General features: G+C 44.9%; 1 protein-coding gene across 1 annotated transcript; it reads right to left on the reverse strand.

The window, feature by feature from the left end:
* Positions 1–1,447: 1,447 nt before the first annotated feature.
* LOC107186900 (serine/threonine-protein kinase BRSK2) lies at positions 1,448–25,840 on the reverse strand. Its single transcript, XM_015574863.1, has 13 exons — positions 25,741–25,840; positions 11,494–11,669; positions 11,065–11,210; positions 9,798–9,948; positions 9,109–9,324; positions 8,768–8,967; positions 8,053–8,283; positions 7,166–7,461; positions 4,116–4,267; positions 3,279–3,431; positions 3,009–3,183; positions 1,990–2,228; positions 1,448–1,672 (listed from the first exon to the last, which is right to left on the reverse strand). Exons 1-13 carry the CDS (start codon positions 25,838–25,840, stop codon positions 1,448–1,450), a joined length of 2,460 nt encoding a protein of 819 aa, XP_015430349.1.
* Between the last annotated feature and the right edge of the window lie 702 nt (positions 25,841–26,542).

Below are 26,542 nucleotides of genomic sequence, written 5' to 3' on the forward strand. Positions count from 1 at the left end.
TCTACCTTTCTTTCTCGAAACACCAAACTGAAACGTTCGAACAGGAGTTAGAAGCGAAATTTCTAGTCGGTCTTTATTCGTTCGGCAATCGAATCACTTTCGGATAATCGACGTTTTCCCTTACTTCGGTTTGTTAAACGATGAAAATATAACCGAGAAGAGAGCTACTGAAACTTAACGCGTACTCAACAATAACGCTGAAAGAATCGCGGGATTAACTATACGCGATCGATCGTTGCCTATATAACAAACAGAAGCCTCTCGACAAAAAGCGGGAACGACTCCAGGAACTTGTCAACTCGGAGAGGTTAATTAACAACTAGTTTCGGTGAAATTCAAGGCGATGCGAAACTTTGCCCGTGGAACTCTCGAAGAAACTTTGGCGGTTCGATTCGAGATGTTCACGGCGCGAAGCTTCGAGCGCTCTGTCGGACGAAAGTCGGGAAAATTGCGCCGCGATCGATGTTTCCATGAACGGACTGAACACGTCTGAATGTAACGATCAATCAGTTATTAGAAAATAATTGAAAATTATATTCTCGTAGTACGGATTGCTTTATATTTTCGTACGAATACAAGAAAACGCGCGAACAAGAATTTCCACGTGTATGTATGTAACTTCTCCGTCGTTTCCTTTGGTCGTTTGCACGCTACGAGAACGAAATTGGCTAATTGGTGATACACAACATGATAATACGTACCAAGTAAAACACTCTTACAACAACACGGATCCGATGTGTACACCGATACAACGTCACTATTGCACTTCACTTTTCTTTGCGTGGGGGGACGCAAATCGAATCGAACGCGATCACTGGAGAGACGGAACGCGAGAAGCAAAACGATTCGCGACCGCGGCACTGCGTTTCCTCCTTTGCTACGCCGCCTCTGGAATCATTTTGTGCTCGAGACACGTCGAGAACACGTAAAACACGGAAAACTCGTAACTCGAGGTCTCGCGCACGTGGCCAAACTTTCGTTGCAGATTATTCCGGTTCCTCGCGAACCATTCCCTCCGCGATCCTGTCAGTCTTGCTTCGCTGGAGACGAATCTGTCAAACCTTCCAACACGTTCTTGCCGTTCCATAGTCGAAACCTCTACGAACGTCGTTAGACAGCGTGTCGAGATACCATCTATCCTTAGTGTTCTTGCGATTCTCTTTCGTTCGGCTTCTGAGTTAACGAAATATACCCTTTTATCTTTTTACATTTCTCTGTCTGAAATTCTCTGCTATTCCCATCGCTGTTTTTCTCTGGCAGATTCAAGTGGGCTTAGTCTTCTAGGTCTCGGACTGGTTGACTTCCGGGTTTTGCTCTCGACGTTCGATCGTTCCTCTCGAACGAGGCGAGACGGAGAGGCGACAGATTGTGTTCACCAGAACCTCTGGGCGCTGTCCCAGAGATTCTTCAGGCTGGATCGAAACTCGAAACGAATGTTCTGGTAGTATCACGCTATGCTGTTGCCGCTCATCGTGGTCACGCACTTCTTCTCCGGCGTGTTCTGGCTCTCCGAGTTGCTGCGCACCGCCTTCGTCGGGCTCCCGGGGGTCGGCGTCGAGTCGCCCGGCAACGGGTTGTTGTTGTTCGTCGACGTGGAACTCCTGCGCCCGTTCTCGCGGGTCGGCGATTTTACGTCGAACACGGACGTGTCCGATTCGAGGTCGGAGTCGATCTGAAAAAGGTGTACGAGAAAGGATTGAGCGACGAACGATCCAGATCGAGAGGTTTTCTTCGATCGTTGCGGGTTTGTTCTACGAGGAAGCTGGCCAAATTGTGCCATCTACAACTTTCTAGGAGGCATTGCTCGAAGCTATCGTTTGCTTTCTAGGTGTGCCGTGAACTAACGAACATATGGTGAATAACTAGGAGGAATGTGGCGAATGAAAGTCACGGGACGAGGGGATGCGACAACATTTACCCGTCACCTTTCCGTTCTGCAGCTTCCCCGATGATGGTACACACGTGTACATCGAAATAAAAACGGGTTACGTGTGGTAATGAGAAAAAACAGACTACCTGTCTGGTAGCTGGGTGCGGGCTTAGGAACAGTCGTTCGCTGGTGTCGCTACCGCAACTGGAACTTTCGCTCATCTCGTTGGCGAACTTTCGGGATGCCCGGGGACTCGGCGGCGCTGCTCTGCTCTGGCTCCCTAAGGTTATTCCCACGTTTCTCGAGCAGACTTGAGACTGAATGTGCTCGCAGACTCGCCTGAATCTACGGATGTTTCCTGAAACGAAGAAAGATACAATCTTAGATAGTCTGCGTGGCATAATTGGTGTGTGAATGAGGCGCGAACGCGATTAAAAACGGAACAAGTCGGTTGTCGATGACACACTGGATGAAATACAATTCGGTCGTTAATGTTTCCGGTCAGACTAAACGCGGAACGTAAATCAGGAGACGGCGGCGGCGGCGGCGCTCTTGGACGAGCGACAGGATGCGAAAGGCAAAACACAACGATGCTCCGAGTGAAATTATACTCGCGCGCGTACATGCGGACAAGACGCGGGGTTCCGCTTGCCAAGTTAACATCGATCTAGTTGCGCTTGGATGGCTGCCAAATGCCAAACGCCGCCACCTTACGATCCACCGTTGCGTTTCGCGTGGTTTCCTTCCGACGCGACGGGGGCTTCGTAACCCTCTCGGGCTTTTTACCGCTGGTCTTATCGAGTCGAGAAAATACCGAAGCGTAGGTACAGTAAATCATCGATGAGTGATTGAAGGTTTCTCCGCATTGAACATGAAATATTTTATAAACTAATGTCCATATACGGCTGAAAGAAATATCACTGACTTCAGAATTCCAAGCTCTGTCCTAAATCTGATGAAAAAATCAGCGTTACAGCTGGGGACCTCTGTTTGTCAGTGCCATCGAACGATCATCGAGGATTTACTGTATATCCGCGTTGGGACGTGTTCGCGAAATTCTTCCCTCGAAAATATCGAGATGGTGATAATCGACGGTGCCGTGTGACGGTTTCAAGGGGCAAGGAGATGATTAACTTACCGCTGAGCAGAGTAAAGGTGATGGCGAACAACGGTTCGTTCTGTTGCTTCGAAATGGTACTGATGTCAACCTGAAATCGGACTTGTCTCTGGAACATCGCCGGCGCGGTGCCACCCCTCTTGTATTCCACTCGGAACGACATGGGCGAGCTAACGCTGTGGGACAGCTCCGCTATCTGGAACACCAATCTCTCTTTGCTTTTCACCTGAACCCCCACGGGACGACGAGAGACGCGGGAGAGATTGCGCGATCTGGTTGTTCGACACTCACCGATAAAAAAGCGTGGATCAAGTCGGCTTTCACGCAGGCCAATACCTTGCCTTTAACGAGAACGGTGAACGTTTCGTCCTTCTCCGTGGTCATCAGGCTACCGAACCACGATTTCTTCGTGAGTTCCGGGGAGGAGTCCGGGGTGAGATGTACCTGCAACGAATTCCGATGATCGTGACAACGATTGGTCCGTAACGAGGCATACCTAACGACAGGAACGACGCCGAGGAATATGAAAAATTAAGAGGCAAAGTAGGATGGAACGGCTTGGGTGGTTCGCCTTGCGTGTATAATAAACTCGTGAAATCGATAATTATAAAACACTTCGCGCGACGTGCTCTCGGCTCTCGGCTCTTGCGATGCATCCAGCGATTCCATACTTCGATTTATTCCGAAGATAGTCTTAAAATTTAGTGTAACGTTTGATTCGGAATGTGACAATGTGTTGCATAAGAAATCGGTAGATCGAATGATTGCTTTGGTATTTCGCCTTCTACTTCTAATAATAATAATAATAATTTATATATTTCCGTGGACTAAGTACAAATTCTGTTCATTGGGTTGTTATTATTAAATCTGGATGTGTATGGCAAATGTCTAAAAAGTGAGGGAGCTCTAACCGGCCGGATAGGAGTATTAAAATTTATTAGTGCCGTGATCTTTGTATTATTAATCCGATCATTAATAATTTTACGTAGAAAATAGTGGTCTGTTAAGACTCTTTTGGTTTGAAGTTCGTTTATGTTGAATTAAAAAGAAATTTGAATAATGTACACGTAATACTGTTGAACGCGTTATGTCGATTATAATTCTGTTTATCGTATATCGATTACAAACCTCTTCGGTGCTCGTTAGAAGTTTGCGACGATGAAACCGTGGGCTGCCCAGGAAAGAATTCTTGATGGTTGTCAATCTCGATCTCCAGTGATGGGCGCCGGAACCGGCTCCAGTGTGCGGTGATCCTGGCGGTGTAACGCCGACCGCTACTACTACGAAATTGATCGTCTCTTACCGATGAGGTAGCCAAAGACACAGACGAGATATAAGAACGGACCCAACATGCAATGTAATTTTCTCTCCCATACTTCGGGGCGTCAGAAGCCATCGTACCATTTCAGTATTCCATTCCTTGCTAGCGAAATCGGGGCAATAATGTATTTATGTATGTATGTATCGCTATATGCAGTTACGGGTGTGTGTGTGTGTGTGTGTGCTGTGCGTCATCCTAAAGTCGGAAACTTTTATGCGATGTGCGTTCGAACCAGCGTGATCTTCGTGAGACACCAAGTCCCATAAGATGTTTGGTCTATTCTTATGTCTCGTCTGTGCCAAAGTTAGAGTGGTGACTACTAACACCAGTATGATAAATCACGGGCTATTAAATACGATAACGTTTATCCCTGTCGATAATCGATTCGTTCCGAGTTACCGAGTCATCACCATAATTGGAAAAAATTGAACACTGCGATCGTATAAACGTTGTTTAAGCGGAGACAGATGTGTGGCTCGAGCGGTTGTCACGAAGGACACCTGTGGTCGTCCGTTTGCAACCGGTCGAATTAAAACTACGGGCGATCAATGTTAATTGTCGTCCGTGAAATGTTCCACGACAGGCCACCGATCGAAGCGAATCTGATCGTTACACCGAGCAAAGGTAGCGTTGTGCACGCAAATACGTAGCACGGTGAGGCAAAGTGTCGCGTGAGTAGAATCAAACAGAGTTGTCGACGCCGAGGTGAGCACTTTCGCTCGTATCCTTTCAGTCTCGGTTATTTCATTTTTCAAATCGGTTACGTTGCATAGTCGATCAAACGATTCACCGGTCGCTCTTTTCAAGAACCAAGAAAAGGCAGAACGCTCGTCGCTATTGTTTCGAATGAAGAATCGTTCTTTCCCGTGTTTTCACTTTTCAAACTCCTCCAGCGACGGGCGGGAAAAGAGGGAAAAGAAAATGGAGAGTTTCGAGGAGGGATGCAGCCGCATTAGACGCGTTTCTTTAACAATGATCTGTACGCGGTGTGTGCTCGTTACGGGAGCGTGGAGGTCAGTTGCATTTTTAAAGGCTGCTCAGCCAGCAGCGACTACTCTCGACGAGATAAAACCGGTGCTCAGACATCGACGAGGGTCCCGATGCCCGTAGCTTTTGTTTCGCGCGTTTAAACACTCTGGCACACCTGCGATCTTCGCTCGGGGAGCTTTCCCGCGTTAAGGGATCGCGTTGTGATCTAACCTTATTCGGATTCCGTGTGCTTCTTCAAAAAAGAAGTTCGAGTCGGGTATATTTCCTCTGCACAATAGCGTAGGAAATGAAAGATGCGTGTGCACGTTTGTAATAGTCAAGAGGCTAAGTGCTCTGTTGATGCGTTCGAGTGTTTGGGACGAACGGATGATTTTAGGCTTGCGTGACGAAACTTTTTCTGGGATTGAAAGAGGAGCGTTGGGTAGGGATGGAAGGGAAAGGAATGCAAGTGGGTATGTTTCTGTGTGGAAGAAAGGGATGTACGGGAAAAGCGCGAAGAATTGAGAAAAGGGCGACAGAAAGAGATCAGAGGGCTAACGGAGCAAACAGAGTGAACAGAGGAGTGCGAACAACAGAGTTTTATGTAAGACATTGAAATCTATTCTTTCTCATTGTACCTTATACAAATCCCAAGCTGTAGGAGAGAAAGTAGACTTTTCTCATTTTCTCTTTCTACAATAGTGGTAACGTAACCGTACAGGGCAGTTGTGTATATGTAAACGGTCACCTGTTTTGTGTGGTCAAAACTACCGTGTTCGAATAGAGCTTCAACGGTCCGAGTTAATATTTCGACAACGTGTTACACAACTTCTGATAATTGGATTCCGAATACCCAATGAGTCGCGGAATATATTCTCCTTGGTTTCGTAAGCAACCCAGCCGAGTTACCAAGCAACCCGCGTAGACCGCCACATTGCGATGCACAATCTGGAGAGAGGTTCCGAAGAATGGATCAGTGGTCGAAACTTGGAGGCTAGTATCGATTTCAACTAAGGATCGGTTAGCCGTCGTCGTCAATTTCTCCACGACTAGAGAGTGCATAACATACATCCGTGAAGGTTTCTACCTATTTTACGAATTTTCGTTACTATTCGTCGTACCCGTTCGCAGACTTTCGTTTCGCGTCTTTCGTTCGATGTTATCGGTGAACAATTTGAATGCGCGTAATTCAGCGATCGCGACCGATACCCATCGGGATCGTCGAGTTTCAGTCGACCGAGCGGAATAAAAGATGCCGCTGCGTCGCGTGAACGTCATCTCGATGCTATTGAATTATCGTATCGCCGGCTTGCGGGCAAGTTCAATACCGACTTGGTATTTTCGTCGGGGCTATTGTCTTCCCCGAGGGCAAATTCTATTATCGTGAAAGCGACGGTTCGATTCAACGGACTCCACTTCTTTTTCACGTCGAACTCCCTATTTCCCCGGTTCTCTATCCCGGTGTCTTACGCAATTCGAATTCGTTTCTATTTTCAGAGGTTTTCGCGATCGTTCAGTTTTTATTCGCAGAGCGTACCCAACTGTGTTTTCTTGTTAGAAATTCGACGAATCTCGTAGATCTGATTCAGACAAGCGGTTCGCGGCAGTTTACCGCCACGTTTTAGTACCAAGCAGCGTAATCGCGCTGTTCAATCATCGACCCACATTGTATTGGGAAATTTTTATTTTCTCATCGGTTTATCTTTTCGTGGCCAACGGTTGTTTCTTTCGATTTTGGTGGGAATATTCTGAAAAACGACATCTTGACACTCGTCGCCGTGAAATGGAACCAAGCGCGATCACGCCGTTTGGCAGATTTCAGCAAAGTTTCTGCAACCATCCCTGACACTCAAACGGTTAAACGTGGATTATTCGAAAAGAGGCTCACCTTGCTGAACGTCGTTTATTTCGATGCCCACGTTGGGAAGGGCCGGTACAGGGGCGGCAGCGGGTGGTGTATGACTAGTGGTGTTTCCGTTGCCCGCGGTGGTCGTCACCGTGGACAGCCTGTGAGGGCTTCCGGTTTGTCCCAAGTGCGAAGACGGCGGAGCCCTGTGAGGGCTCAAGAGTCCCGCGACCGCGTTCGAGCCGTGCAGTGGCGAACTGCCTGGAGTCGATGCGTGCGAATGCGACGCGTGCGTGTGGCATCCGGTGCTCGGCGAACGACGCGCGTGATGCCTCGCGCTGTGAGACAATTTCACCAACATTTACGCTTTCTTCAAAATACCCTCAGATTCGATTGGTCGTTCAATCGATGGTAATTGTGCGATGAATTTTTCTTGTTAAACTTTTGTATAAAATGAGTTTTCCCGTTAATGGCAATAAATTAAATTAAATGAAATGTTATTGACAATCGGTATCTCGTTTTGAACACATAACGTGACGAATCGGTGGTCTGTAAGATTCGTTGCGACGATATTTAACCGGAAGTCGACTCGTATCGTAAACGCGGGGTATCGTCGATCGGTTCCTCGCGCGGTTACAGACGTTCGTCGGTGAATCGTGCAAAAAAAAAAAAAGAGGCAAGACACGATCTTAATCGGTGTAATCGTCCGAATAGAATTCGCGCGCACTGTAAAACAGGGGAGTTGGAGAAAAAGTGTGGGGAGTGTATACGGCGATATCGCGCACGCGACACGTTCCGTTGCGTCGGCTGAAAGAACGCGCGATCACGCGATGGCGATCGTGGACTCGAATGATCGCGGGAGGTAGCTCGCGAGCCGATCAACGGGACATCGATCGTCTGACTGGGGAAACTGGTTTCTGGGAACTGACCTCGACTGTCTTCGAGGTGTCAAAGGAGAACCGTGGCTGATCTCCCCGAGATTGAGGGCGGTGCTGCCGTTCACTCGACAGGTGTCTACCCGTTTCCTGGGCGGATCCGCTTCCGATTGTCCCGAGGATCCTCTGATGCCTCCCCTCATCACCTCCAGCTCGTCTTCGCACGCCGGTCTTCTTCGTTTCCTCTCGAGCAGCAGGAAATATATCACTTTTTCCGTGTTGTGGCTGCGTTCGGGAAAACCGTGCGTGAGAGAGGCTATAAAAAATAACTCCCGGGGAATCTAGTCCGGGTCAAGGTTTTCGGGAGTAAACGCGCCCGGACCAATCCGCGTCGGAACACGATCGTTGTCTTTCCGACTTCGTGACCAGGTCCTACCCGGCTCTATCCCTTTTCCTCTCTCGAGGGAAACTAGTGTTCCACGAACAGAGTCACCGTTAACGGAATCTTTCTGGATGAAGCATCACCATCGTACCGTAAACGTGAATTTAAATTCGAAACATAAATATTCGAACTAAAAAATACTAATGAAAATAGTACGAGTTGACGAAAAAAGTTTCCCGAGTTTCGAATCGACGAGATCGATCCGATTTCCGTGGAAAAGAGTATATTGCGGAGGGTTTCGATTCGATTTCGCTTTGGAAACTCGGCGCCCGTATCGGATGGAACGAGAGCTTTTTCGTATTTGTTCGAGCCACAGAGATATCTTACTTCGGGCTGAGAAGCTCCTGAATAAGTTTGTCCTGTTCTTTGAAGCAGCCCAAACTCGCGATCGCCTGCAACACGTCCGGATCGATCGCCTCCACGCACGGAATAACGTGCGTCTGGACCACGTCCATCATCGACAGCTCCAACTCTAACTCGCCCTTGCCCGCCGCTGTCACCCACACGTGCCTGTTTATTTCCGCCAGCTGTGGAAGTTGATAATTAGGATTTACCGTCGCGTGTTCCGACAGAGGACGCGCGGTTCTTCGCGGACCCCGATTTTTCCAAGCGTAACAACGCTCGTAAACGATTCTCGTAAGTAAACGCCGAAGGTGTGTATCTCTTACCGTCAATCTTTTGTCCGGATCGACTTCGATCATTCCCTTGAGCAGGTTCTGGCACTCGGGCGGCACGAAGTGTGGAATGTAAAACACGCCACGCTTCACCTTCTCCAGCAACTTTCTCAAATTATCGTCGTCGAAGGGCAACGCGCCTACCAGAAGCGCGTAAAGTATCACCCCGCACGACCAAACGTCCGCCTTCCTGCCGTCGTATTTCTCTCCCTGCGTAAACGCAATTATTTCGCATTTCTTTTTTTCTTCTCTCCCCCGTGCCTCGCCTTAATTAAATTCCCGCCGCGGTGGGGTGTTCGGTTTAAGAGTGAAAAAAAGCAATTTGTCTTCCCCGTCTTCTGAACGCGTCCGAGGAAAACGATACGAGTAGACGAGAGGGCGAAGCTGATTTTAATACACCGTTAGGACTACTTTTTTACATTAACTCTTCCGGCTCGTCCAGCTACGCGATCTTACCGTTTCTAAGAGATTGATTCGGGCGGATTATCAGAGGACTTAAACCGAATACATCCCACGCGGATTCCATCTTCCCTGTGGCTATGCGCGGCTGTGTCGCGATCGAGTCGAGATTATTGAACGGAATTTCCTTGGACGTGTTACAGTAATCATCGTTCGCTCGGCGAGCACGAAGGGGTTCAGCAAAGCTTTCGAAATCGTACTGAAGCATTAGAGAGCGATCTTACTCGGATAACTTCGGGGCAGGCGTAATGAGGAGAGCCGCAGCTGGTTTCCAACATGGAACCGGCTGGCTGCAACGACGCCATCCCGAAATCCGCGATCTTAATGTTGTTCTTCTCGTCCAATAACAAATTTTCAGGCTTCAAATCTCTATGACTGAAAAGAAGAGATACGCGTGATTCGATTAAATTGGGATCGGCCCACAGTGTTCTAGAAGAAAAATTTAGTAGCTCAAACAATGAAAAATGTTGAAATTTGTCAATTTCATTCAAATGGAAGCGGATATAGGAAGACATTTTTAACAATGCCAAGGATTCTCTTCGATGGCGTCATTATTCCAACAATGTTTCCAACGTCTTAATGAAAGTTGAAACTTTTAAGGAATTTTTTCTTCTACGTTTCACCGAGATCGATGACATAATCTATGGACTAAGTTTTCCACGGTCGCGAATAAGTTGACATGATTTTCTTTTCAAAGATAATAGAAATTTATTTTCGACCACTTGAATTGCTAAATTTTGATTCTGGACCGCTGTGCGGTCGTTCCACGATCGACGGGGAAATTGACTAGGCTAGTCGCTCAGGCCCGCAGGGTGAACTAATTTGAATGCGTGGATCGATCGGAGCCAATGTTTCACGGTGTCCCTCCTGTGAAATTAGGTCCGTTTCTGTATTTATTCGATTGGGGTAGGTCTCCCCCTGATAGCTCGACGCACCGGCCTTTCGGGATCCCCTTGTCTCTATGCGGCTCGTTTTTCTCTCGCCTCCCGTTATTGAGTTGCTAAACGCCTCGCGAAATTAACCGGAAGGAATTTGGCATCGTTCACCGATCGTGCAGCTGCTTCTCTGTCGCGTAAGTAAACCGACGATCGTTCGTCCGCGTTCAGTTTACCGTAGGATTTAGTGGCCAGTTCGAGGGGTAAGGGAGGAACTGCGGGGAAATGTTGATAGATCGGATTTCTTAATAAGAATTCACGAGCACTTTGTTCTATTCTCGTCGCAAAGTGACCACAAGTTTTTGCGTGGGAGTGTTAATCGACGTGTAGACTGATTCTGAGAGGACGACACGATCGTTAATACAAATTCAGAGTTTCGCGATGAATTTGTACGTAAGAACTGTTTGCGCGTTTGAAATTCTTTGGAATGATCGTTATTGATGTTCTTGCACAATTATCAACAATTCGACAGAAGAAAAATTTAGTTCGAGACCGGTAGTAAACGGTTAAAGTCGGGACACACGCGCTTGAAGAGAATCTTTAAGAGACTACTCACCATATACTATGACTATGGCAAAAATCTAACGCGGAAATGATTTGTCGAAAAAATCTCCTCGCTTCCTTCGGCGTTAGTCTACCCTTTTTCACTAAATAGTCGAAAAGCTCCCCGCCCGAGACGTGTTCCAGGACAAGATATCTGAAACGTAAAAGTGTAATTTCAGTTGGCGTGCATTCGTATTTTCCCAGCCGTGCATTTCCCTGTCCGTCTGCCACGCCGCGCCGTGAATAATGGGGCCCGTGGGCGAAACACTTTTGTCTACCGTGTACCATTTCACCAGTTTTCTTTTTCTCGATTTTTTTCCCCCGGACAGCTCCACGCATATCTCTTTCCGAACCGACATTTCGAATTAAAGTTCAACGACTACTCGAGGCCGATGAATCTCGAGCGAACCGCGAGATTTCCTCGACTGGTACCAGATGGAAATTTCTTGTTCTCGTATACGTCCGAAAGACCGAGAACGTGAGGATGGTCGATCAGTTTCATAATCGCGATCTCCCGTTCCACTTTCATCAGTACCGATTCCGACAGCTTTTCCCTGTTGATGATCTTGATCGCCACCTTCTTGCCCAACACGCAATGGACCCCAAGCTTGACCAGTCCTGAAACAAACGGATTCTCGCGATTAGCTTTCCTACTATAGAATATTGTTTTTCCGAAATAAAAATGTTACGTGGGTCGATTAAAGTGGACGAGCTGCGAGACTAAATACTCGAATTATAATATTTAACGTGGAAGTAGTTCGTTTCACCAAAGCAATTTGTTTCAGATAAACATTGTATACTCTTTGAACTATTAAACAGTAACGAACAAAAGATTTATCACTAAAACAGGTCTTTGAACATTTTTGTCTGAAAAGAATGGAAAATCCCATTAAACGATATACGACGAAACGTTCTTGATATGGCTGATGTCTTACATATGATCTTGCTATACTGCATATGTATAAATAATCGTATATTAGATTACCAATAGCAATGTTTATCCGAGTAGAATCGGTCTGACAACGCTTCGTGTCTGACTGCTCCGAATGTATGGCCGGAACCAAGAAGCATCGAGTCACTGCGAACGAAATAGCTCGCCCGAAGTAGTATATATTCGTCTTTAGTCAGACAAACTCGCGTGTGAAAATCTGAGTAGCGACGACGAGCGACTCGTTGCATTCAAGCTGAATCATCACGATATCGTTTTTCTTCGCGCTAATGCATTCACTGTTGACGAATCTTTCATTAACGAATGAAAAAACATCGTTCTCCAGCCTGTGATCGCGAAAAGTGTTTATCGAACAAATTCTCTTTATTTGCTTTATCGATATACATTATCGCTTCGCCCCGATGGAGAAGTGTTTACTTATTCTACGCCGATTGTATTTGAACCGATTCGATATCCGTTTTTGCTGACAGTGAAACTGCCGTAATAACGTTTGGAAGCTGGAAAATATCTGTTGATCTTTGAATATTAACATATTCGGATGAACGATTCAGTTCACTCGGAGAACGAACAAATTCGTAATTTCATTGTTATCTTTCCAACGATGCACGTTCTCTTGCTCTGCCAATACGACGAAGAAAGTTTTGTAACGGGACGGGGAGACAGGGACGAAGATGGAGAAGGGGACGAGGGGGAGGGGATAAAGAAAATGGACGGGTTACACGGTCTGGGACATGTTTGTGCTACCGGAGATCTTTTTCGAGGTCCGAGTCACTCTTCGGGGACATCGGGATGTGTACACACGACGCCACTTCGACGGGCAAACAATGGTTTTACTTGAGTGGTTTCGAGTTCCCTCCCTCTTGGTAATTCGCAGAAACTTTCCGACCAAGAACTACGGCTTCTCGCGTCAACACACTCGCCGAAGTCATCGTGTACAACGCGAACGTAATCCCGGCGACTCCTCGCGAATTTGGTTCAACGAGCTTCGACGCGAGTTGCCTAACCGAGACCTTCGTCGCCTCGATTCACAGCAACGCTCCAAGGGACTCGAAAGATTCGCGAAGTGTTCAGAAACGTTAATAGTAGATTGTTCGGAAAGCTCGTAGCGTTTTTAAGGACAGAGTTACAATCTATGTCATATTCTGATTTACTATTTCTATTTGCAATTTCTTACGATTTTTCAATTAATTTCATTGTACAAGTTATACACATCTTTGATCTACTTTTACATAGATTTTTTGTCGATGTTCTTGATGAAGGATATTATAGCGATCTGATGGAATAACAATCGGATGGAGCAAAGTCTAATTAATTAGGCAGATGCTAAAAAAATTTCCAGTTGAAATGGTGCAAATTTTTGACAAGTTTGATAGAACGTACCTAATGACTTTATGGTTGTTCATACGTTTTGTCGGTTTTCTCGCAGAAAACAAAAACAACAAACAACGATAACTTGTACGGTGAATATTATACATTCAATCCACAATCTGGGAAACGGTATCTGTTCACAAGGTCGAAAGGTTTTTCCTTCCTCCAGTAAAAGGATAACGAAGATATTATGCTCGAAACGCTACGAACTTTCCGAACGATACAATAGTATATAAGATTGTTTTTGTGGTAATTGTCTAATTCCAACCTGAGAAAACCTGGTAGCAATTTTCTTAATTCATGATCGTGCAACTCTAAATTATTAGCGTAACACGGCAACACGCAACGGTGCACAGCATGCTTTTCTATGATACCATTAACGAGTCAAGTTGGATATTACTGTCTCGTTTGTTGCTGTTCACGTCTCCAATTAAAAAAAAATCCTCATAACATTTTCAATCGCTGGATGTCACGCGACAAATGATATCACGACTTTGTTACACGATTCAATCAAATGTACATAAATGCAACGGTGGGATGTGTACATACAAACACTCTGGGAAATCGTTGACTGGCGTGTCAAGGTCCAGCGCAAATGCAGTTAACACCACTGTGTTGTAACTCTGAGAAATCGTCTATGACAGAATATATTGGGTTGTTGCAAAAGTTTTGATGGATTTTCTGCAGACGACATGTACGGTCATCATAGTTTTGTGGAAACAATACACTATTATGTTAATATATTATATGTTGATGTCAATGTAACATAGTGAATTGCTATTTAGAACAGAAATTGACGTGATTGAGTGTGTTTGGTTGTTTAAAATAAAATTAGAAATTGTGCTCTCGAAAAAAATTTGAAAATAAAAGAATAAACGTTCTAAACGTATCGTAAAAAACATTTGCGATTTGTTCGGAGAAGCTGTTATGTCAGTCTTATTGTGTGGTAAACTGAAAATTTATTAATATAATATAATTATAGAAATTTAATGAATAATAATAATCTAAAAATTTGTTTATTAGAATAAAAATTTCTATTACAAATTCCTTGTATCTTATAGAAGAAACATTATGCTTTTCATACTGGTATAGTATCATAAATGTGGTCGTGACTCGGGTTAAGAGACCACCCTTGGAAAAAGGTCTTGTTTACTTTAAGGAAACCATGTGCGTGTGTGTGTTGGTCACCCAGTGATTGTAATTTTCCAGACGCAAGCGGGGCAGATGGGGAAGCAGGTACGTACAAATGCCCTTTCTGAGACAGTTGAGTGTGAACTGCGAAGAAGGAAACTCTGATCTGTGAAGTGCGGTCTTGAGTTATTTGTGTTTCGTTAGCGTATTCCGTGTTGTATTCTATAGTAATTCTTTCTAGTTTAATTTAATTATTTTTAGTATTCCACACTAGTCTGGTCTTTTCGAGTAAAACCCATAAAAACTTGTGCACCCCTCATGCTATAAAGTACGCTAGCCATGTAATGGGATGCATTTAAATCAATACATACGCTGGTGGTCACTTTTTTGAACATCGCATGTGAGATTATATCACGACTTGACTGGGACGAGGAGTAGCTGAAGAAACTATTCGGCAAGGTAGTGTGATCGGGGCCGGTAAAAGATCGAGTGTACGTCTCGAGGGAAGTGATTGATTAGATTAAGAAAAAAAACTGAACTTTGAACGACGTGAAAATGTACTCTTCCCGTTTTTACAGAATGGGATTTAAATCCAAGTAGAACAATTAAGTGTACAAGCATGAGATCATCTGTGGAAAAGCATTAGCGTAGGGAGGGCGAAACTTTTCGAAGAACGCTCTCAATAGTTGTCTAACATTCTGTATAAAACAGCAAAATCAGAACATGAAAAAGTGTTACTTCCGCGTGTGTGCCTTCATTCATCGACAGGCATCGAATAGAGCGATAAATGGTAACTGGAACACTGGTATTCCCTGTACGAAACGCGGAAACTTCACCAAATGTGGTGTATTTAGGGTAGATCTTGAAATATTCACGTTCCCCACGTAATATAGGACGAAGTTGTGTTTGTCGCGTCAGGTATGTAACATCGTGTCGTACCGTTTCGTCGCGTGTCGCGATCGTTGCCATCGCAGAACGCGATACTCGATTATGAGTCACTGACACGATAACCGCGTTCGAATGCCAATTTTCACTTTACGATCCCCTCGTGTGTTTTATCTCCTGCACTTTTAACGATGGCAGGCTCGCTCGACCGTATCGCTTTATGAACGAGTGAATGGGTTGTAACGGAAAGCAAATTCGAGAAGAGACATTGTCCTTGAGACCATTCGGTTGTCATTGTTTACGTATACAGGGTGTCCCAAAATAGCTTCTATCAATCGCAGCGCGTAGCCAACGCTAGCGCAAGAACTCGGCGGGCAGATTCGCACTCTGATTGGTCGGGGTTTTTCCGTTAATATCCCGTTAACAAAGCCTCGGACAGCATTGTTGCTAAGGGAAAAGTTATTTCAAATCATCCCAGGAACTCCTCATTTCCAGGAGTCGAAGCTATTTTGGGACATCCTGTTGATTGGTTAATCCTTTGGAAATATGTACGATGCGAGGGTTACTTGGTACTGCAAGCAGTAACTGCGTCGGCTAATTATATGTTCGCGTAAAGTTATTACGAAATCGGGGCTCTCGGGGCTCGCTTCATAGAATCTGGAGGCGAAACGGGAAAAAATATTTCGGAAGCGAGGCGGAAACTCGGCGGACGGGACAGGTTGTTCGAAACGTTTCGAGCCCTCAATTACCGGTGTGTTTCTTCGCGTATTTACCTGCCTACTCGAGATATCAAACGGCACGGGCGGCGACCAGGACTGTTTTACATGGCGCATAATTAATCCGCGAATGCGCTCTCTTTCGTGAAATCACGTTTTTTTTTTCAACCGCCCCGGAGATACCTGATATTAAATACCCGTTAGGAGAGTCGAGTGGCTCGTGTCTCGCGTGCCCGCCCCCACCGTGCTTAATTTTTGCTTTTGAAATTACGCCGAGTCGCGCTCAACGACTCCAAAGTGTCCACCGAGTGCACAACGATTATACGGAGAACGTTCGACCGTTGGGAAAAATTTCCGGCTCGTTCTTGAATTTGTAACCTGGGGACTCGATCGTGTTTCGTCGTACACAGACCGACGAGGCGGTGCTAGTGGCGTGTTCGGTTCATTCTCGGAGCATAAAACCGTGGGTATTCGAGAATTTATATACTTTTCTATCGAACGCTATTCGAAGTTACGACCGTTGTTTCGAGACCGAAGGCGGAAGAACTCGGTTTATGTTGCCGCGAAGGCAAGTTCCCCGTTATTCTTAGAAAAAGAACGCTTCGCTTCGCTTCATTTCGGTATCGGTTCGATTAGTTCGTTCTCAAAACGCGCTCTAAATTCTCATGGAGAATCAGAGGTATCCTTCTGGTCCGCGAAAGATTACTTAATTTCACAGAAGAGAACGTGGAACCCTTCGTTTAGCATTGGACCAATTTCCTTAATTAAAATCGTTCCGGTCTTCCTACTCGAACCTTCGTGTTTCGGATCATACTGACACTTTGGTATTTTTCGTACGGTTTCCTGTGTTCGTGCAACGCGTGTGATTTTCGCGACACTGAACTTTTTGAACTTCAACCTTCGCGCCTCGAGTTTGTCCGTACTCACGCCGTGAACCTCGACAGAGACGTTTCCTCGACGTGATAAAGTTTTCCTCGCAAGATAACCGACCGTATCGGTTCGTTGGAAGTTAACGGCTACTAATTTGCAAGTAAAGCGTGTTCCCGTAACTGCGATCCACGATAAATCCTCGGAAGCCAAAGCGAACGAACGAACGAACAGCCGGCCGGACGCCGATCCGTTCCGAAAGTTGAGATTTAGAGCCGCAACGGGGCCATTCGTACTGGCCTGCAAAAGGAGGAAATATGACGGAACAGATAGGAGAGAACAAGCGAAGAAAGCAGAATTTATAGGAATGGCTAAATTGGCTTAAACCGCGTCCGAAGACCGCAACGACGCGATGTCTTTATGCATTTAAAAGCACCCGTCGCAGACTCCCAGTTCCTTTTGTTCCCTAACTACTTAGATGACCGGGCGAAAAAAGATAAAGAAAAAAAACGAAGAAACAGGAGGGGGATGAGGAGGAGGAGGACAAAAGAATCGGGTGGTGCTCGTTGCAGCGTCGATGGCGCGGAAGAATCGAGCGCCCTTCGTCAATTAATTAATCGAATGCCCTTTCCGCGAGCCGGCTTTCACGATTTTCCTGGTGATTACAATTCCTCTTCCAATTTATTGAGCATTTCATAACGCTTCAGACGGCTTTCCTTTGTCCCCCCCGATGAACACACACATACATCGCGCCGGTGCGTTCGTTACAACGGCATTCGACGCTAATAGATTGGACGTTTCGCTGAAAGTTAACGAACATTAACGCGCCATCGAGTTACCGAATGCAAAGTAGCGAAAATTAAGCGCGTTCGGCCAGTGCTCCGTGTTTTTCCCCTCGTGTAAATTAACCGTGAACGATGTTGCGTTCATCGGAACCGAAAGTTAAAAAAAAAAAACGAAACCGAGGAACAGAGATTCGAAAGTGAGAAACATCGTGAACGAATACCGTCGCCATGGGGAATAATTCGGTGACGGTGGATGGAACGAGAATTTCACGAAGGGTGTCGACTGACCGTGCCTACCGACAAATCGACGTGCGGGAATTGCATTAGCGCCACTATAGAACGTTAAAGTGCACTTTCCCTAACGACTTGCATCACGCACGATTTACGGACATCGATGCCAGACATCCCCTCGTGGAAATCAATCTCTCGCGAGTTTACATTTCGAGGGTTTTGTAACGGAGTTGACCCTAACGATCCGTATTTGCCAACAGCCGGTCGCTGTTTTCCAGTTGTTCGACATTAAATGCGTTTTCATAGTCCCCTTACGTTTCTCATACTCGCTATTCTCCAGACGCGGTGTAATTACAGGTTTTCAACGAAAATCGAGATGAATATATTTCGCGTATAAGTTCGAAGAATCGATTTTGAAAGATCATAGGACACGCGGTGATAATATGTATTTTTAAAAGTTATTAAAATTGTCTAAAGTCTAGCCAAATAGGCAAGCAGTATTTAAAAAATTGTTAATTGGTTAATTATTTGCGCGGTGTTGTTAAAGAATTGGACAGAAAACGTCATATAAAATTTGTACCCATAAATATTGTGTTAATTATCGTCAATTCATCGAAATAACTTATCCACTCTTGGTGTCCTAGTGCACATCTCTACTACTGCGTCTGACCATCGAACTCTATTTCTATTAGCAGTCGTTAAGCATGGAACAGCATCGTTTCTGACGTCGTATTATCGTTGAACTCTCAATTAGTTTAAAACTGAAATTCAATCTTTCATTTCGAAATTTAATTTTCGAAAGAAACACATTTTACTCTGGCAAGGTTCAAAACCATTGACACAAGTAGAAACAGCTCGCAAATGGTCAGACACGCTAACGAAAGAGACTGCACATTTAAGGTTCAATAATGATGAACGAAACGATTAGACGAAAGATTAAACAAAGGACAACTAAAATAACGATTGTCGTTGTCTCTCGTGCTATAAGACGATATAGCGATACACGCGCAATTAGTACCTAGTTCTAATTGGGTTCCGACCGAGTCAAGTGTATGGTATAATACTCCCTCCGGTAGTAATTACGTCTGCTGCGCATTTTTCACGTTATACACTGCCGCTCATACGTTTTAGGGCACCTAATCTGTATAAAAAAATGTGAGGTTTCGAAAAGATGATATATTTTAAGCCACTTTTATTACTTTATAGTAGCATAAGCGTTGCCCATTTAATATTCCCTAAAGAATATTTATTTCAGACTCTTAGCAATTTCGTAATATGTACCTTGTAACATTCATTGTATATTCGATAAGTGTCCTAATATTTACGAGCGGGAGTGTATGTACGTGTGACTAACAATTCATTCTACGAACGATCCTACATCCGTCAAGTTGTTCCTCCGTATTAATTCGACGAATCTGTATCCAACCATCGATCATTCCCGCTCGTTATCGCGCGGCTGAAATTTCGTTCGCTGCTGACGGGTCAAACTTGTACATACATCCATAGAGGGGTCGCGTCAGGTAACGATTATCGACCGACTAACTACATTCAGTCGAGATCACGAAGCGACCTTTCAATTAACTTAATTAGTACAGACTCGAAATCGCGTTGAATTGGACTCTGAGAAAAGATTCGTAGTAAAAGTACGTTTTGATTCGCAACGCGCTCGGTCTGTCGTTTCGCTCTGGCAGACGGAATTATCTGATTTGATTTATACGCTCGCGAACGGGGTTAATCTAATAGGATGCTTAGATTATATCTTATTTAATATTTATGTTACATAACATTCCTCACGAACTGGCTGAATCAGCAGATGTTGCTTAATTTTTTCACGGCGTAGTTGCCAGATTTCCAACAGATTTTCGTGAAACTTTTCTTGAAAATTCAACATAAAGTTTTGATTTCTTATTGGTTACTTTACTTAAGGGAACGTTGCCGAATTTGGACTGTCGCGTCGCCTAAGTTGAACTACTACTTAACTTGTTATGTGTAGGTCATTTGTGCCGTATGATAGACTGTACATGTTCCTTATATTCCAACTTAGTTACGGCAAACACCACTATCATACAGTGCCAGCTGACGTTCAGGTAAACGAAGGCAGTGAGCTATAACAGTTAAGAATTAAATGTTTTCGATTCGACTGATTCGAGAATGATACAAAAACTACCTGTTATATCTTTTTACATTATATCTAGGGGAAAATAAATTACATTATCTTGAAGACAAAAGTAGTGATATGTTTTACACTACCTCTCAAGTATTGAAAATATTTCATTATCAGTCTAGAATAAAAAATATTTTAGTGGACCAAATCGGTAACTTTCCTCTATGACTGGCTATTGAAGGCGTGTTATTAAAATTAATATTCTTGCGTTTGCGTAACCGTCAGCTGTTGAATAATAAATATTCACGATACTCTTCTGGCACCACATTTTGAAGAAATAATAACCGAGCAATCTGCGTTAAACTCGGCCGGCCGAGTCGCTGCGCCGTTTCGTTCGGTCGATGACCCGCGTCAGTATGCAAATGCATTTACGGAAATCCCTTTTTCGCATTCGAAATCACAGGCTGTCTCGGGCGGGGCTGTGTTCGTCACCGAAATCGAATTATACCCCGATATTTCGCGGATTGCGCGCTTCATAGAATTCTCTTGAATTCGCCTGTCGACGGAACGTCCCGTGCGACTGTCAGGCTTTTGTCGGTAAATTACTGCCATCGAACGACCAGGCGTGTTTCAATTCGAAAAGACGTTTTCGTTGTTTCGCTTGTCGCGAAAGTTAATCGATCCGGACGAAATATAACAATACCGATAACACTCTGTTTATTAGATCCCATGTATCAAATGGTGCGTAATAAAGGAACGACGTTCAAGAACAGATGTCGTTCCCGAACCGTGTCTTAGTGGAAATAAAATTAATGAGAGGAGAAAACAATACAATCGCGTATATAGGGTGTGTCTGAACTGGTGGTACAGACGGCAATATGGCAACTGTATAAAAGTATAAATTGTATGTGTAAAATAATATTTTTTTGTGTGAATGAATATTGGGCACGTGAGCTTTTAATCCTTTAGTTGGTATTAACGTAAATATACATTTGCAGCACCAGACATCCCTTATGCTATTACAGCACATATACGCTTTCGAAATTTAAATGCTCGTGTTACTTTTGTATATTTAGATATGTATAACTTAATTATAGTTTCGGGCAGATAACGCACTCTATTGGGAAACTGTGAAACTATTAGAAGGCTTTGTTTTATTCCATATTTAAGCATCCAAATGTATTTTTAATCAGCAATCAAAGGGTTAAATGCGGCTATTACCGTGTCTGATTATTAATCGTTACTTCCACTTGCAGTGACAGGTAGTTAAAACAAGTTATTATTTGTTTTCCATCAATCTCATTATCATCCATCACTTTATGCCTCATTATTGTTCAAGTAATTCCCTGACAGTGTTTATAAACATTAATTAATTAAGTGGTTCTGCAACGATTTAACCGAAAAAAAGCTCAATATGAAAATATTTTATTGCATACTTTCGATGCAAGTACTATTTATTTCGTTCATCGAAGAAAGAAAAAAAAACAAGTCACATACATGATATCAACTTTAGTAATTGAATGCAGCACATCTGAGTGAACGGAAAGATTTGAAAGCGCAATATTGGGGTTAAACTGGAGGCGGAAGCAGTGATGTTCGATCCCCCAAAATAAGCGGTAAAAATAAAAGATAACCGAATACCGTTCGAGTCCAATTTTTCGTTGTCCTGTTTCGACGGAGGTTCACTGGAAAGCGCAATCTTTCAAGGATTTTTGGCAGCCGAAGTAGGTTGAATTGTCTCCATGGGAAAGAGTTGGCTGGCTGGGAAACTTTTATTCGTAATCCGTTTTACACGTAGGACGAGCGAATCGGAACCCCGGACGAAGAGGCGTCGTTGAGAAGTCTATTCGCGAATTCATCTGCATTTGTTTTTGGCTTACATATATGTATATTCTGGCGTGAAACGCGCGTTTGTCGGTTACATCGTAGGTTTACAGCGCACGAGGCGATCGAACACCACGATGAAAGCAGATCCGTGGGCTTAATGCTTTCGGTGGAACGAACCTTGGAGCTTCCAATCCGATTAATGTTCGCTATAAAGTTTATTTTCGAATCGAAGATCTCGCACACTCGTAACAGACACCAGAAATGGTGCCTGACTCGTGAAACTTACAGGAATCCCGTCTGGTTTTATTTTTGCAATCCCGTCTGGTTTTATTTTTGCAATCCAGCGTTTATCCCATGATAGGTTTAAATCGAGGATCCTGATTGTTATAGCCGAGCTCCTAAGAGATTTTCGGATACGTCTCGGTACGGTGTCTTCGTTTACGCCGTGGTTATTTCCGATCGAGGAACCAGCATCAAATATTCATCCCCGGAAACCATTATTTCCTCTCGTGGATGGAGAAAACATTAATTCTTTTACCTTTCGACCCTTGGATTCCAATAGCTTGTCGTGTTCTTACCGTTTCAGAAACGATATCCTTTCAATTTCCCCAAAGAATTCGTCGATATTCGATGTATCAGGACGTTTGTAGTATTTTTAAATAATATTCTTCCATCCTCCTAGTCGATAGTGTCTCGAATAGAAAATTGTTTCGGAAACTTTCATCTAAACGCGTGAGCGACGTTCTTCAATTTCTTCCGCAAAACACCTTGCCGTTTCTTACGAAATACAACGGTGACACCAGTTATGAAGCAATATCGAGTTGCGCTTGCATCGGTAAACAGTGAACCTTCCATCGAGCTGGTCCGCCGGGAGTGTTTTTCCGCGGACCAAGTAATAGCGACGAAATAACAAACGAAACGTCACGTATTTGTTCCTCTATTATTGTACGCTGTGGTAAAAATGTCAAGTGTTTCGTTTTCGCTTCAAATCGAGTAACGATATTGTTAGAACGACGGAAAGAACAGAATTCAACTTCTGACTAAAAATGGATCGTTTAAGAATCCGAAAGCTATTCGTTCCAGATAGACGAAGATTCGAAAAACGTTATATGGCTTTCGAGTTTGATCGGAGGGGGCAGCTCGTGCGAGAACACGATACAATCGCGGGGCGTTCGATCGTATCGATCTGTTGCCGCGTCACACCCTGCGGGGGCCCCGATTCTGGCATCTTGAAACGGGTGCCAATAGAACACCGTACTTACGCTTGTCACGCGTTCCATGGTGGCCGACAGTAGCCTTCGCGTTTCCCAGAGACTACGCTTTCATCGATTTTCGGCACAGACCCGCGTAACCCAAAGTTCCAGCAGTCGGTGTGGTGCACCAATATACCCGGTACAGTTTGACGGAATTCACGATTTCATTATATCCCGTGGAATTTCTCGCGGAATTAACGACGAACTGAGCGTGCCCGAGCGAAAAACAAGTTTGCGCGGTGGGAACAACTGGACGGCAATTTTTGTCCCGAATGTAATTCCCCCATTCCTGTTCGGAGAGAAAACGAGAATCGTAATACGACGGGAACGCGGGGGAGAAGTCGTTTAATAATTTCACGATTCTACGTTGTTTGATTTTCAAATTATAATTAATTTAGTTGACTGTTTTAGTAAGTAAACTTGAATTGCGCTCAGTGACGTTCACCTCGACTAAACCGTAGAATACCAAGATCCCCGTTCCGACGAAATCAAATTCCGTTCGGATGGGCCTGACGGAGCTAGGGAAAAAAGCACGATTCGGCGAAACAATACGCGAGGCAGTTTCTTCGAAAGGTTGGAAAAAGAAAGAAACGTGTCTATTTGTCGCGGCGTTCGTTCGATCGGTGGAAGTCGTTAGTGTGCCGCCGCCACCGCGCGAGTTGTTGGATTGTCTCGGCACTTATTGTTCGCACGGGTCGAGTTTACGGGAGCAGTCGCGGGGACACACCGTGCGCACGCGGGACGAACCAAAGGCGTTATTCTTCTCCTGGAAAAGCAGCTTCTTGGGGGCAGCGGGATAGGTTCAAGCGGAGGCGCGCGTAAAAGCGGCGAACCGGGGGGTGGTGGTGGTGGTGGTGGTCGTGGTTGCCTTGGGTTCGTGGCCCTCTTTTTCTTCCCCCCTTCCCTTTCGAGTTGTGTAAGAAAATTGTATAGGCGCGCGTGCAGTCGCCGGTGCACTTTCCCTCGAATGCAATCGAGTCGCTGCACTGGAGGGTTCGCGACGCCGACGAAGACTTTCCGGGAACGTTCAAGATCAACCGGCGTGTAACGAGGTCTCGTGGATATTGTTCTTTCGTCGAGTCGATTGAAAAATCTATATAGATCGTTGTCGAAGATTTCCAGTTTAATATTAGATGTTTCACGCTCGCGAACGATAGATTTGATTGCTTTTCCGCGAGTTACAATTACCGGTGAGAGTGGGTTGTTTACGCTGGCGGTGAATGAAATACCGTGGTTTTTCCTGCTCAAGCTAATAGACGGCGCGTAATATTTACGCGGAGAGCTCTCAACGCTCGAGAAAAAAACGATGCAGTTGCGTGTTTCCTATATTGCTGCGCGCGACAAACGTCGTTTTTTGCGTTCATTAGGGATAATGCGATAACAGAAGACTCTGATACAACAAATGTGCGCTATACATAAGCCACGCGACGATATTATGGGGTCTAATACTTTTTGGGAAAATATACGTGTAATATATGGAGTATCTCTTTTGAACTAACGTGTATTGCGTCTCGGCATTGATGCTTCTACTTGAGGGGGGGGGGGTAGAATTGAAGTGAAACGATAATTCGATCGTCTCGAGTTATAAACTCGGCCCCGTTAGGAATTGCAAATGGTCGAGGGACCGTAATGCGAATAACGCGCTAATTGCTCGAAACGCGTGACAGAAATTTCGAATCACCCTTGAATACAGTTTAAAACTGCGGCTACTTGAAATTTTTAATTTGGTCGACGATCTTGAACATTTAAAAAAAGATCCATTAATTTTCATAGAATGCGAACTAGTAACAAGAATATATTTCATCGCGTTTAAGAAGTTCCAACGTTTCATCGAGATAGCCAAGTATGTCAAGTCGTTCAAGATTCCTGGGAATTTAAAATATCTTTAACGCCGAATAATATTCGGCGGGATACAGCCTGTAGACGACTAATTGCTCCAATTGCCTGAAATTGCGCAAGGGAATCGTTACCGCTCTCGCTATTCATTCTTTCTTCCACTATTAACGACGAGCTTTAATTCTTTCGCTCTGAAGATTTCAAACTGTTTCAAGCGGTTAATCGGATGATTGTACGAATAATCATTTCCGGTATCGATAAAAAACGAGAATTGTCTGAAATTTTTGGAAACGTTGGAATTATCGGACTAATTGATCTCGACGAAAAGTCTTACAAACCCAAAAATTAATATCGAATATTTCATTTTTATCGTTTCTGTGGTGGATAATAGCATGTTTAATATAATAGTCGAAGGAATTGAAATGGTTAGACATTCTCAACTCTTTTTGCCTTTAATATCCACCCTACGTTCTTTATTTTTATCTGCTATTCTCTTTTGAATCTATTCGATCAATCTATTTTCCATACCTACTTCGTCGTATAAACAACGTTCCCGCATGTACGTTATTAATAAATAACGGGGACGACAATAGCTCGTAACTAGAAGGAATATTCGGGTCGATTCGAATGTTTCGTCACGCGTTCTAAGTAGTTCAAGGTAGCTCGTTCGGGACCATCGTGGATAACGAGCGGCGTCAATTGTGTTCGAATCTAGGGAGAAAATCTGGTCCACGCACCGGTTTGCCCTTTTCCCAAGGTTTTCTCCAGTCGATAAGGGCCGACATACTGATGGGTCTCCTGGGTGTTGGACCCGACGGGGCTCTCCTTGCCCTGCATCGCCGTCGAGCCACCTTCCTCCTGGTCCGCCAGGTTGTTGGATTATCCTACGAAAACAGTCCTGCCGGCAACTGCTGCTTTTTAGCTTCCTTCCGCCTTCCACTTTCCGGCTGCGGCCCACCCCCACCCCGACCCCCTCCCTCAGCGCCCAGAATTCCTTCCTTCCTTCCTTCCTTCCTTTCGCACCTTTCTGTAGGCAACCTACTCGACGCTCCTCTCCTTCTTCTGCTTCTTGTTCTTCTTCGTTCGGTTTCGTTCGGTTTCTTCTAGGTGGCTCGTATTCGAGCGTTCGTCCTGTCCGTCCCGTTCGTCGCCGTCACTCCGCGGCACAAATCGCGTATCTCCGCGGCATGACGATCACCGGCGTGATCGCGAGGCGACCGTACTACCGGGGGTCGTCGAAATCCGTTCGTCGGAGCGGACGAGGAGAACAACGGACGGTCGAAGTCGAGGTTGAGGTCGAGGTCGAGGTCGAGGACGAGGACGAGGACGTAGGCGTACGTTGAAAAAGGAATCACCTGAAAACTCGCGCACCACTCGGCTGCTTTCGCACATGCACACGCACTGTGTGTCACTGACACGACCGGTTCTTGATCTTCTGCGGCTGCCTCTTGCGGATCCTTCTCATGATGTTCGGCCGAGGATTCGCGTTCACCGAGCAAGGACAAGAAGCCAGAAAATGGGGCGATCGCGATAGAACCC

The sequence above is a fragment of the Dufourea novaeangliae genome, unplaced genomic scaffold (assembly GCF_001272555.1).
Source record: "Dufourea novaeangliae isolate 0120121106 unplaced genomic scaffold, ASM127255v1 scaffold81, whole genome shotgun sequence".
NCBI classification, from domain to species: domain Eukaryota; kingdom Metazoa; phylum Arthropoda; class Insecta; order Hymenoptera; family Halictidae; genus Dufourea; species Dufourea novaeangliae.

Excerpts from the sequence above, each read along its gene's own strand:
- LOC107186900 (XM_015574863.1), bottom strand. The coding sequence starts at position 25,840 with ATGCAGGGCAAGGAGAGCCCCGTCGGGTCCAACACCCAGGAGACCCAT. Across the intron at positions 11,211-11,493 it reads ACGTATACGAGAACAAGAAA|TTCAGATATCTTGTCCTGGA; the intron begins TTTCCATCTGGT and ends ACACTTTTACGT. Across the intron at positions 9,325-9,797 it reads CCTGCCCCGAAGTTATCCGA|GGAGAGAAATACGACGGCAG; the intron begins GTAAGATCGCTC and ends GCGTTTACGCAG.